General features: G+C 35.9%; 1 protein-coding gene across 1 annotated transcript in view; it reads left to right on the plus strand.

Annotated features, from left to right (window-relative positions):
- The window catches only part of HDAC9 (histone deacetylase 9), an 812,002-nt gene that overhangs the window by 490,036 nt on the left and 307,490 nt on the right, over window positions 1-14,476 (plus strand). Inside the window, exon 15 of the mRNA XM_060304692.2 lies at window positions 8,595-8,728. Coding sequence (XP_060160675.1) covers window positions 8,595-8,728 — 134 coding nt within the window. The remainder of the gene's footprint in view (window positions 1-8,594; window positions 8,729-14,476) is intronic.

The following is a 14,476-nucleotide window of genomic DNA, read 5'->3' on the forward strand; positions in this document are numbered from 1 at the left end:
ATGGCTGAGTAATATTCCATTGTACATATATACACTACAACTTCTTTCTCCATTCATCTGTTGATGGACGTTTAGGTTGCTGCCATGTCTTCACTCTTGTAAATAGTGCTGCTATGAACATTGGGGTGCATATATCTTTTGGAATTAAAGTTTTATCCAGATATATGCCCAAGCGTGGGATTGCTGGATTGTATGGTAACTCTATTTTTAGTTTTTCGAGGAACCTCCGTACTGTTCTCTATAGGGGCTGCACCAATTTACATTCCCACCAGTAGTGTATGAGAGTTCCCTTTTCTGCACACCCTTTCCAGCATTTATTATTTGTAGACCTTTTGATGATGGGCATTCTGTGACCGGTGTGAGATAGATAGTTACCTCATTGTAGTTTTGATTTGCATTTCTCTAATAATTAGTGATGTGGAGCATCTTTTCATGTGCTTTTTGGCCATCTGGTGTGTCTTCTCTGGAGAAATGTCTCTTTAGATCTTCCACTCATTTTTTGATTTGGTTGTTTGTCTTTCTGATATTGAGCTGCATGAGCTGTTTGTATATTTTGGAGATTAATCCCTTGTTGGTCACTTCATTTGCCAATATTTTATCCCATTCTGTGGTTTATCTTTTTGTTCACTTTATGATTTCCTTTGCTGTGCTCACTTATTCTTGAAAGCTTGAATGTAGAGTGATCTTTCTAGATATTTGCCAGTAAATACGTAGTGAATTGTTTGACTTCGCTTTTTGCCAACTTACATACTGGTTGAATCTCCTTCTCGGTTATATAGTTGAATGGCAACACTTAATCTAGTTCCCAGGTTCTAACAGACTTGCATATAGTGTTAGTTGGAAGCCCTAGGATGGAATTTCTTCCCCCCACTTCTTTTTTAGCTGCTGATACGATGATTTACATAAACAAACAAATCTAAGTCTTAGAAAATGCTCCTTATGTACTCAGAGGCACAATTTAGCAAGTTTTAAACAATTATTTTTGCATATTTCATTTGCCTGCTAGACAAATCAAGTTTAACACATAATTTAAAATTGTACTATTTGGAGGGAACTTACCTCAACATAATAAAGGCCATATATGACAAACCCATAGTCAACATCGTTCTCAGTGGTGAAAAACTGAAACCATTTGCTCTAAGATCAGGAAAAAGACAAGGTTGTCCACTCTCACCACTGTTATTCAACATAGTTTTGGAAGTTTTAGCCACAACAATCAGAGAAGAAAAAGAAATAAAAAGAATCCAAATTGGAAAAGAAGTAAAGCTGTTGCTGTTTGCAGATGACATGATACTATACATAGAGAATCCTAAATATGCTACCAGAAAACTACTAGAGCTAATCAATGAATTTGGTAAAGTAGCAGTATACAAAATTAATGCACAGAAATCTCTTGCATTCTTATACACTAATGATGAAAAATCTGAAAGAGAAATTAAGGAAACACTCCCATTTACCACTGCAACAAAAAGAATAAAATACCTAGGAATAAATCTACCTAAGGAGACAAAAGACCTGTATGCAGAAAACTATAAGAAACTGATGAAACAAATTAAAGATGATACAAACAGCTGGAGAGATATACCATGTTCTTGGATTGGAAGAATCAAAATTGTGAAAATGCCTCTACTACCCAAAGCAATCTACAGATTCAGTGCAATCCCTATCAAACAACCAATGGCATTTTTCACAGAAGTAGAACAAAAAATTCACAATCTGTATGGAAACACAAAAGACCCTGAATAGCCAAAGCAATCTTGAGAAAGATAAATGGAGCTGGAGGAATCAGGCCCCCAGACTTCAGACTATACTACAGAGCTACAGTAATCAAGACGGTATGGTACTGGCACAAAAACAGAAATATAGATCAATGGAACAGTATAGAAAGCCCAGAGATAAACCAACACACATACTTTCACCTTATTTTTGATAAAGGAGGCAAGAATATAGAATGGAGAAAAGACAGCCTCTTCAAAAATGGTGCCGGGAAAACTGGACAGCTACATGTAAAAGAATGAAATTAGAACACTCCCCAACACCATACGCAAAAATAAACTCAAAATGGATTAAAGACCTAAATGTAAGGCCAGACACTGTAAAACTCTTAGAGGAAAACATAGGCAGAACACTCTATGACATAAATCACAGCAAGATCCTTTTTGACCCACCTCCTAGAGAAAGGGAAATAAAAACAAAAATAAACAAATGGGACCTAATGAAACTTCAAAGCTTTTGCACAGCAAAGGAAACCATAAGCAATACGAAAAGACAACCCTCAGAATGGGAGAAATTATTTGCACATGAAGCAACTGACAAAGCATTAATCTCCCAAATTTACAAACAGCTCATGCAGCTCAATGTAAAAAAAAGAAAAAAACACTCAATCCAAAAATGGGCAGAAGACCTAAATAGACCTTTCTCCAAAGATATACAGATCGCCAACAGACACATGAAAGGATGCTCAACATCACTGATCATTAGAGAGATGCAAATCAAAACTACAATGAGGTATCACCTCACACCAGTCAGAATGGCCATCATCAGAAATCTACAAATGATAAATGCTGGAGAGGGTGTGGAGAAAAGGGAACCCTCTTGCACTGTTGGTGGGAATGTAACTTGATATAGCCACTATGGAGAACAGTATGGAGGTTCCTTAAACTAAAAATAGAACTACCATATGACCCAGCAATCCCACTACTGGGCATATACCCTGAGAAAACCATAATTCAAAGAGTCATGTACCACAATGTTCATTGCAGCTCTATTTACAATAGCAAGGACATGGAAGCAACCTAAGTGTCCATCGACAGATGAATGGATAAAGAAGATGTGGCACATATATACAATGCAATATTACTCAGCCATAAAAAGAAACGAAACTGAGTTATTTTTAGTGAGGTGGCTGGAGCTAGAGTCTGTCATACAGAGTGAAGTAAGTCAGAAGGAGAAAAACAAATAGCATATGCTAACACATATATATGGAATCAAAAAAAAAAAAGTTATGAAGAACTTAGGGGCAGGACAGGAATAAAGACGCAGACATAGGGAATGGACCTGAGGACACGGGGAAGGGGAAGGGGAAGCTAGGATGAAGTGAGAGAGTGATATGGACATATATACACTACCAAATGTAAAATCGATAGCTAGTGGGAAGCAGCCGCATAGCACTGGGAGACCAGCTCGGTGCTTTGTGACCACCTAGAGGGATGGGACAGGGAGGGTGGGAGGGAGGGAGACGCAAGAGGGAGGAGAAATGGGGATATATGTATATGTATAGCTGATTCACTTTGTTATAAAGCAGAAACTAACACACCATTGTAAAGCAATTATACTCCAATAAAGATATTAAAAAAAATTTTGTACTATCTGGTACTTTGTTTTAGGTGTTCCTGTTAATAGATATTATAACAAATAATTCAGGTATTAGAATGTAAAGAGTATAGTAGAAATAGAAAAAATTAGGCAAGATAAACCTCATGGATAGGTTAGAATTATGGTTAGAAAGTATAACAGCTGCTGTGGGTATGATTTAGAGGTTATTAGAAATGACCCTTACTTCAAAATAGCTCCTTGTATCCATTTTAGTAATTCTACCAATTGCAGGCCATTTTTAAAAGATTTGTTTTTTTTTATTTTTAAAAGGTCATCTTTGACCTCCCCACCCTGTATTTTTGTTTCTTCCTTACCATACAGAGTCTTAAAAAAACATGTCATAAAAGTATATTCGTAAGTACCTCACCTTTACTGCTAGATCATAAGTTAAATGTAATAAAATGAAGTTGCTGGTGCCTGGATCATTGTGAGCATTCACTGACTGTTTACTGAACCTGCATCTTTTAGGAAAGATATTATGTTATATATATATTTGTGTTGTGCTTGGTTCAGTTCTTTGGTCCTGAAAAGTGTTTAATATGTGTTGTTGAGCAAATCCTTAGGAAGGTATGAAACCTCAGGCTTTAACCAGAAAAGCAATGTGAAGCTGAATGTTAAGAACTTGTGATCAGGATCAGGAGTTTTAGGTCTAAAGATTCTAGACTCAACTTTCCTAATAGACCAAGGTGGACTCAGCCTCGCAATCATATAAGATTGAGCATAAACCTGAAGATATGAATGGCTTCTATGGCTAAATAATGACTTAACTACACGCAATGATTAAGGAAAGGGAAAGATGCTGCATTTTGTGCTTCCTCATTTAATAAAACTGAAAGCCAGAGAAAGCACGAAGTCCAAGCTTATCTAAAAAAAATATCAAAAAATTTTGAGAGTTTTTTTTGGTAGAAAATAAACTACTAGAGTTTAAAATTCAGGTAAGGCTTTATGTTAAGACTCCTTTGTGTATTTTCTCAAAACCTAATTTTAACTCTTGTCCCATTGATTGCGAGAGATTGATCCATTGGCTTATGTTGTAAGTGGTAACCAGTGAGGCAGAAAGGGTCAAAGAAAAGTAGCATTCCATATGAATCCCAAAGAGAAGATCAGGCTTGTTTCTCACCCTATAAGTTTTTGTTACTGGAAAAAAAAAAAAAAAAAGGAAAAAAGAGAGAAGAAAAGAATGGAGATGAAGGATGAGGTTAAGTCTCACCTTGCAGTGTACCTGTTAACACCTCATTGCTAGGTCATTAAGATGAGTAAGTGGAGGTTTGGGGTTCCAGACTTTATTTATTTTCTCTTAAGTTCAAATGTCTTTCCAGGAGTTCCTGGACTTTGTATTATAATCTCCAGATACTTGGCAATAAATTTCAGCTACCATAACCTGTTTAATAAATTTTTTTTGGCAGTGGCTTATGGAGAAAATTTTGTTAAAAGAGGAATGATTACTATGGAGGTGAAGTTAGATATGTCAAGAGATGAAATAGTGAAAAAAATAAGCAACTTAATGATTAGAATCTCTACTCTTAATATGTTTTCAGAATGAGGGAAATACTGTATTTTATGTTTCCATGTTAATCATTAATATATCCTTCATGCAGCGCAAAACTGTGGTTGAAAATATGTTAAACAGTTCCTTTTATGTAGTAGCAACTCATAAATAAATACTTGATATATCTGAACTGTGGAGACATGTCTTATATATCATTGTATTTTTTAAAATAAATTTATTTATTTATTTTTGGCTGCATTGGGTCTTTGTTGCTGTGCGAGGGCTTTCTCTAGTTGCGGCGAGGGGGGGCTACTCTTCATTGTGGTGCACGGCGGTCTTCTCATTGTGGTGGCTTCTCTTGTTGGGGAGCACGGGCTCTAGGCATGCGGACTTAAGTATCTGTGGTACACGGGCTTCAGTAGTTGTGTCTCATGGGCTTTAGAGCGGAGGCTCAGTAGTTGTGGCTCACGGGCTTAGTTGCTCCGCGGCATGTGGGATCTTCCCGGACGAGGGTTTGAACCCATGTCCCCTCCATTGGCAGGCGGATTCTTAACCACTGCACAACCAGGGAAGTCCCTATCATTGTATTTTTAATGTTTCTTTTTATGCCTGCTTCCTTTTTTTTTTCCTGCCTTCCCTCTTGTCTCCCTTTTGACTTTATTTAAAAATATTTATTCATCTCTTTTTTATGCAAAATGCCATGTAGAAATATAACGAGTAAAATAAATGCCTGTATTAGAGGCACTGGCCAGTTGGAAGGTAAGGCAAATAAAATAACAGGTAGAACATTAAAGAAATAAGGCTATAAATACTTCAGTAGTCCAATGAGGTCCACCAAGTAGGTTCATCAAGGAGGTCTTTATAATGGAGATATCTGACTTACTTCTTGCATCAGTTCATTGATTTATGTTTTTCATTCATTAAAAGTACTTTTGAGGATCTACTATATTCCAAGCATGGTTTACAGACACGAAAAGTTCAGAGGTAAACAATACAACTCTAGTCTGTGTTTTCATAGATCTTACCAGATAGTAAAGAAAATATACAATTAACAATATTATACAACAGTTACAGAATTGTGCTAAATGTTCCAAGGAAGACCTAGAAGAACTAGTAGAGCATATAGTAGGAGATCTAATTTAGAGATCCCAGGGAATGCTTTATTGAGGAAGTGACATTAAAACAATTTTGGGGCTTCCCTGGTGCGGCAGTGGTTGGGAGTCCGCCTGCCGATGCAGGGGACACGGGTTCGTGCCCCGGTCCGGAAAGTTCCCACATGCCGCGGAGCGGTCTGGCCCGTGAGCCATGGCCGCTGAGCCTGCGCATCCAGAGCCTGTGCTCCGTAAAACAATTTTGAAGAATGTATAGGTATAAGCCAAATGAAGGCTAGAGTCATGGAGGCAAGAAGGAAGAATTTTGGTCATAGATGGGATAGCATGTATGACGATCCTAAGGCTGGTATGATTTTTGAGTCTTTTGAGGAGTGGAAGGTAAACCTTTGTGGGAGAAATAGAGGTCAAGTGAGGGAAGAGTATGAGATGAAGCTGGAGAAGTGGAGAAGGGTCTGTGTATGCTGCCTTGAGAAATTTTAACCTCATCTTTGAAGTCACCGAAGGGTTTAAGCAAAGGTGGCTACTGTTAAGTGGCAAATAGCATAGAGTGAAAGTCAGATAGCCAGTTACAAGGCTATCTCAGGAGTTCAGATTAAAGATAATAGCACCTTGGATTTTGTATGGTTTTGGCATTGGAGTTAAGAGAGTGATTCATTATGTATCTTCCAGGGAAAGTAGACAATACTTGTTGGTTCGTTGGAGAGGGAGTGTCAAGAGGACTGTAAGATTTCGTATATGAGCAATGGTGGATTATGATATCCTTTACTGAAATGAGGAACAGTGTGTGAAGTTTAAGATTATGAGCTCAAATCTATGATAGTCTCACTTTATGAAAACAAATGCAGATTTTGGAGGGGCAATTTAGACAAGTGTGCAAGTGTACTGCTCAGAAGGGAGATCAGCACTGAAGATGAAAATGTGAGAGTTAGGGGCACAAGGAGGGATTTTGAAGCCATTGTGTCGATGTTACGCATCAAGAGGGTATCATGCTGAGTGAAACACGGCAGACAGAGAAAGACAAATACCCTATAATCTAAAATCTGTATGTTTAGACCTGGAATCTAAGAAACAAAGCAAAATGAAAACAGACTCAAATGTGTAGTTGCCAGAGGGAAGGGGGTTGGAGAGTTGGGCCAAATAGGTGAAGGGGATTAAGAGGTACAAACCTCCAGTTATAAGTAAGCCACAGGGGTGTAATACACAGCATAAAGGATATGGTCAAAAATATTGTAATAACTTTGTATGGGGACAGATGGTTACTAGACTTATTGTGGTGATCATTTTGTAATGTATGCAAATGTCGAATCACTATGTAGTACACCTTAAACTAACATAATATTGTATGTCAGCTATATTTCAATTAATAGAAAATAGTGGATGTTATTTGGGCCAGCAAAATGATATTTTTTCCTAGACATAATTTTTGCCACATGGTTCCAAATACACATGTCATTCTGCTGCATGATTTTAATACAGTCAGGGACAAGTATTTTCCCCTCTTGAGTAACAGGGACAAGTATTTTTCCCTCTTGAGTAACATTCCTCTAACACAATAATGTAAGGGAGAATAAAATGCATTAATTGAACCTACTTTTTAACACTAATTGCTTGTATAGTATCTGTTCTTGAATAGATATTTAGAAATTTCTTATGATGGATTCTTCTGCCCTCACTCCATGCCCCCAGAGAATGTATTTTGATGGTAATTTATTGGAATATTTGATTGGTTAAATAATGTCCTATGTCAGGCAATTTTGTAAATAACATGTTCCCCCCTGCAAGGAATTGGGTTAAGGGTGGAAACGCTTTTATAGTAATTATTATCTAATTTGTTGCTTTAAAGAGCCCTATTTTATATATCCCTAATAGTTCATTTCATCAAATGTTTATAAAATCTTCCCCATCAAAGGGTGTAACTGAAATATGAAATGTGTTAACTCATGATAATTTAAAAGCAGAGTTTGTTAAGTATCTATGTGATCTCTACTAAAGGTATTGCAGCTGACTTACTCGTTTTTTAAAAGAAACACTTCAGTGTTCCACAATCTAAATTATAGATTTTATTTTATTATAAAATAAGAAGCTCTTTCTGCATAACTTTGAAGAAATTGATAAGCAGAATAGGCAAGCAGTTGGAAACTCTTCCAGTTTATTACAGATGTCACATGATCTAAAGTAAGGCTAGAATTACTCTTGAAATAAATTCACAATTTAAAGAGTCAGCTCATTTTGTGGCTTCACTGATAAAATTGAAACCTCTACTGAATTGAATTATCTGTCTAAAAATGCTTCATAATGATTTAAGATACTGGTAAAATTACAGTATTTTTTTAAACCTGAAATTTCTTAAGTATCGCCATCTTTATTACTTTACTACTAAGTAAGCTAGGGTCTGAGTACTGATTAATCCATGAGTTGAGTTCTTTGCATATATATCCAGCTCCATAGAGCTAAATAGCTCTGTGTGCTTCCTGGGAATTTGTGGATATGTATTATTTCTCCATTTGTAAATTTATTTGGAAAAGAATGCCTTTTTTGGAGCAATCATATTGTCATGTAACTTGTATCATTCCTTTGTATCATTACTCATCTTGTGCTGTGTTTTCTTTGTCCTGAAGGAATTGCCTATGATCCTCTGATGCTGAAACACCAGTGCATTTGTGGCAATTCCACCACCCACCCTGAGCACGCTGGACGCATACAGAGCATCTGGTCACGGCTGCAAGAAACTGGGTTGCTAAATAAATGTGAGGTAATCCTGCATTGGCCACACTCTTTTACTTACTTAAATAAATCATGTAAAGAGGCCAGTATTCAATTGGGTAGGTGTAGAAAAATGTTAACTCTGTAGTACAAACACCATGATTGATGAACCATCGTAGACATTAGTAGCATAGAACTTATAACCTGACACTGGGCTGGGCACACAGTGGGTACTCAGTCTGTGTTGATGGACTGAGCAGCTGCCTGATGTATGTGCTATTACTGCAGCGTTTTTCTGTACACACGGTAGTATTCTAGGTATCATTTATTGAGTTAATTTTCTGAGAAACTCTTCGCAAACTGTTAAGCGCTCAGTAGTTGTTATTTCTTGTTATAAGCGATACTCTGAACTAACGTATATGCCGATTTTGCCTCGTGGAAATGAATAGTTTTAAAAGATTAACTGTCTTCTTACCAAGAAAAGTCACTTCTTTTTATTGATGTTTAGATTCATTTCTGTAGATTCTTGGTGAGTCTCATTTTTTACTTAGAAAAATTAGTTTCTTTAGGCTTTCAAAAGTTAAAAGTAAAAATGTTATCAGGTCAAAAAGACTCCCATTGTCAAATCTGCAAAATATATAACAACCAGCAGTTGTTTGATTTAGTTGCTGTAAATGTCCAAAGTTGCTTAAGATCCAGTAACAGTCTATATTTGAGTCTGAAACTTTTTTAAAAGAAAAATATCCCCCATGTGTTTTCTTACATTACCTTAACATTTATTGATCAAAAGCACTTTTTCTTGGGTCTATATTCTGTTCCAGATGTGTTCTAGGGACTAGAATTATGGAATTTCACAAGGCAAACATGGTCCCTATTCTTATAGACTGATAATTTAACATGTTGTGGAACATATTTGGTTCTGTTATCCTTCTTTATAGAGCAATGAAGGGAATCTAACTAGTTCTTACCAGTTTGGGAAAAAAGTAAATGGATAATATTGATATTTTGACCATAGTTATGTCAGAAGGAAACTAATACTTTGAAACCATACTAAATTCACTGTACTTTGATAAAATGAAGACAATCTTTTGTGACTACTTTTGAGTTAATTGAGTTAACTGATTTTGACAATCGAAAATGTAGTCAATAAAATTCTATTCAAAGCCAATTTACTTTAAAGTGAACCTGTAAAATATTTCAGTTGAAATAGACATGCCAAAGCAGACAATTTCTTAGAGTAAAGTGCAGTTGCCTCTATTTGATAGCAGGGGTTAATTCAGTCTGATCTTTCTTCTCTGCAAAGTACTAAAAATAACTGACTTTTAAAGATGCAAACTCATTCATTCGTTGTGTTCATTTCTAAGGATAAATTATTTTCTTTATTGATTTTCTCTTTTGAAGATGAACTGTCTCATCTTACAAGGGGATTAAATGGTTATTTTCTTTACATCAAAATATAGATAATGTCGATGGGTCATTCAGCAGTTGGGATTGTAAATGAATACGTCAGAGCAGTGTATACAGACTTAGTTTCACAAGTTTTATTATGTGTTGATAATAGAATTATCAAATGTTTTTCATATGTGGAGTTCTGCTTTTGATTAAATGTATCCTTTACCTAGAAACCCCAAAGTGACAGAATTTCAGCTAGATTTATTTCTCTGGTTCTTTCCTGAGTGAAAGTCTATTATTCATATTTTTCCAGTAGCATCCATATTATATGGCAGAAGGCTTTCATACTCTTTGGTAAATTTTAGAGTTATCTTCAAGGTTTTCATGATTTTGATAATGCAGTTTGGAAGCCAAACCACTCTATTGTCTGCACAATCCTATATGGAGCCGGTAAAGTAAACCATCAAGGAGACTTACTTGTGGTAGACTAGCCTTAATGGATATTTATTCATGAGAGTGTTTCTGTCTCACCTTCGCATCTACTATAGATGTTTCCTAGCTTGGCTGTCTCTCTTTACTTTTGCAAGCTGAGGCATTGCTGTTTACATTTTTTTCACTTTCAAGTCTTTGTTATATCCTGAAGCCCTGCCCCACCTGCTCCAAATTAGCAGTGCCTGATGATAGCCTGAAATGCATTGTTAGTTTGTGATATCCCTTAAATCTGTTACCTGAAGGAACACTATTTATGAAAGGAGCAAAGTGCAGAAGTAAATGGAATGTAATATGGTTCACACTGGTCTTAAAATTTAAAAGTCTATTATCCTTTTGTGATCAGTCTTCTTCTTCTGTTCCTGGTACATCACATTATTTTAGTCTTGTATTATTTGAAACCATGAAATTCAGTTTATACAACAGCACTGCTGATGTGACATCAGACCCAGGATGAAATGTTAGAAGAACAGTGGGCACCCCACAGTTGAGTGAGAATGAGTGAGTCTATTCCAGTCCAGTCAGCAAAGACGGGTCTCTCTAGCAAACAATCACACAATTAACAAATAATGCACTTGAAAGCCCAGATTGGCAGATTGGCTCTTAATGAAGACCAAGCACAAAAGTCTGATCCAAAACTTTAAAAGTGCAAACAGAACACTCTTTTTCCTAACATAGTTTAAGAACAGTTCAGCAGGTGTTTGCTTTCCTAAGTGATGAAATTGTTGCCCATATTATTTATTTGCTCCTGTGTTATCAAAACATCTATGACTTATGCTGACCTAATCCAAAACATGCCATAGAATTTCACTGGGACAGGAGGTAAGGAGTCTCAATTCTGCTGGCGTACAGAGAAAAAAATGCTTTCCTCAGCCAATGGAGTAGTCAATGTTGCAATTAAACAATGATTATGATAGAAAAGATGGCAATTTTAAAACGTTGAAAGGGCTTCTTTGTTTTTAAACAAGAGTCTGATCCACAAATCAAACTTATGTATCGTTTCAATTCATTTATCAGTGTAGAAAATTAACCAAAATGGATTCCTTCAAAGGTTATTGTTCAGTGTTAGAGTTGACCTTCGTCCTGCCATTAATTATCTGTGTACTTTTGTCAGATCATTTAACCTTAGTGATCTTTGGTTTTCCCATATGTAAGATGAGGGTGTTAAGCAGGATATTTGCTAGGATCTTTCAGCTCTAATATGAAATTAGATGCCTAAGAAGTTAATTTGGAGCATAACACTTTCTTTGGTTAAGAGTAGACAAAACTTTTAGGATGTTTTAGTAAACATATTGCTTTTAGTTTGTAAGCTATAGTGTAAATTGGCTGTGCTTACAGTCCTGATTGGCAGCCAGAGAAAACATTAGTCCTTATTATATTAGATTACAGTGGTTACATGGGTTAACTTCTCTTGGCATGACGTGGCACTGTTTTAAAAAAATTGAAATAGTTAATAGTCCCTCATGCCAATACCATTTAGTTGTTTCCCCTATTGAATCATTCACACTGAGTTTAGTGATTCTGTTGGGAGTAAAAAGCAAAACCAGCAGCTTTCTTGTCACCATAAGAAATGGGTCTGGAGGGGTCATTTGGTGTCCTCTTTGGGAATAAGCTCTTGGATTAGGTAGCCAGGTTTCTGAAGTGTGTGTGCCCCTGAAGAAAAAGATGTGCTCTTCTGTGCTTAAAAAATTGCAGAGGTTGACCCATCATCTGTTAGAAATGCACTTGCAGGTGTTTTTCCAGAAGTGCTCATGACTCTCAGCCCACCACGCCACCCACAGACATTTGCTTGCTCTCACATTTGTTTTGAGAATAATAACATTTTATAATGCTTTTGTTGGATTACACATTATATGGAATTTGCATTGCCTCTTTGTGACTAATATTGAATAACTTTGTTTCGCTTAATTCATAAGTAAAAACCATAAGCAACATACTGTGCTGAAATGTTTAACTCCTTTATTCAAGTGCCAACACAAAGTAATTACAAACAATTCTGGGACACAGAACCAAGCTACTGTTGCCCCTTCTGGGACTTCTCAGCCATTCCAGTGAAAAAAGTAGAGAGCAGGTTTAGTGTAAAATCTTAAGATGCCAGGGAGCTCAGGGATAGGGTCTCCAGCACACTTTCCTGCACACACAAGTGATTTTTAAAATACCTTTTGTAAATCTAAATAAAGAAATATAATACTCTTTAGAAAAACTCAATTTTGAAGTGTGCAAGTTTTCTGACTTGAAGGTTACAAAGTACTAAACATTGCAAGTTAATGGAAATTCAATTAAACATTTGTTTTATGGACTAATCTAACTAGATGGCAGCACATAACAGCTTACTGTTTTGTTTAGTTTGCAAAAAACTTTTGTGTGTGTGCTTGTGTCTTAGAATCTAACCACAAAGCAATAAGAAACTCAAACAGGGAATCTGGTGAATTGTCTCTAAAGGATATGGCAGTTATGGAAAGAAGTACAAATGATCTAGATGTGATGAGTAAACCAAGGTGTCATTATTCTGAGAGAAATTTGTATAGCCCAGTAGAGTGGACCCTGGCAGAGAAATAACATTAAAAATACGTGTGCAGCCCATAATCAGAATTAAGATGATTTGGAATTTTTTTTTTTATTTTGATTTCTGCAAAAAAAAAATTAATGTGGAAAACAACCAATAAAAGGAAGTAAGACAGGCTGCCCTTCTGAGTCCATTTGGAAAGTGATACAGGATTTTTTTTTTTAAACAGCAGCATTAAAGCTTATTAGCAAAAAATGACTAGTTATATGGATTTGAACTGTCTGAAAGTTGTTGTGCTAAAGTAACAAAATATTTATTGTGACAAATTTGTTTCATACATGATTAGTATAAAAAAATGCTTCAACCCAAATCAGTAAAATGTTCATTACAATGTTTAAAAAAATAATTACAACATAGGAGATTCAGTTGCATAAAAATTGTGAAAATTGAGCCAGTACAGTAAGGCATAACATTTTTTTCTTACTTTCTGATGAGCATAATGGTTTGAAATGAGTGGACATAAAACTGGAAAAAAAGTACATAGTACATACGCTTTTTACCACCCAGACATTTGTTATTGAATGGACTTGCTGTTTTCTGAAGTACTTTTGAAATTATTCTATGCCCTGAACTACTTTTAAATAAATTGTAATGACTGAATCCAGCAGTATTACATGCAAGTAGATGACACTTGTTATTTTGAAGATCAGATAAACTTTTTTTTTTTACTCTCCAACCTTCTCTCTGCCAGCCATTTATTTTAGCTATTCCGTAGTCCCAAATGTTGGTTAGTACAGGGTCAGCATCTTGAATTCACTTATGAGCAGGAAGAATGGACAGCTCCCTCTAAGATGTGGTTCTTGACCTAGGTTACCCATTAAAATCCACTGGGTGGGTCTCAGTTTCTGGATGCCTAGGTTGTAACCAAAGTTAAGCAGGAGCTCTGAACGTATGACCCAGACATTAATACCTTTTAAACTTATGCAGCTGATTCCAAGGTTCACCAGTATTAAAAATCAACAGAAACTCAGTTTCTTAACATAAACTTAATGAGGTAGAGACAAAGAGGTGAATGGAGTCAAATATTTGGAGATGGGAGAGTAACAAAAGTAAACATTTACCTGAGAAACAAAGGTGGTATTAACTCAGAAGTTTCATGCACAAAATTTTTTTTAAATTGGGAAAAATGTTCTTTATTTTGAAGTTGTCATGGGATAGGAAAATGAGTTCTAAAAAATACTCTTCTTTTTCAAATATGATTAAGCATTTTTAAAAAATGGGCTTCAAGGAAAACCTGGCATCTTTTTGAAAACCTTCATAGTGAGATCTCCTCTCTTGCTTCAACCATGGTAATTTATCATTTCAATTATGATATTTGCTTGCCCAAGGCAAATCTATAAATCAAAATGA

This window comes from Globicephala melas, chromosome 9, assembly GCF_963455315.2.
Source record: "Globicephala melas chromosome 9, mGloMel1.2, whole genome shotgun sequence".
Classification (NCBI taxonomy): domain Eukaryota; kingdom Metazoa; phylum Chordata; class Mammalia; order Artiodactyla; family Delphinidae; genus Globicephala; species Globicephala melas.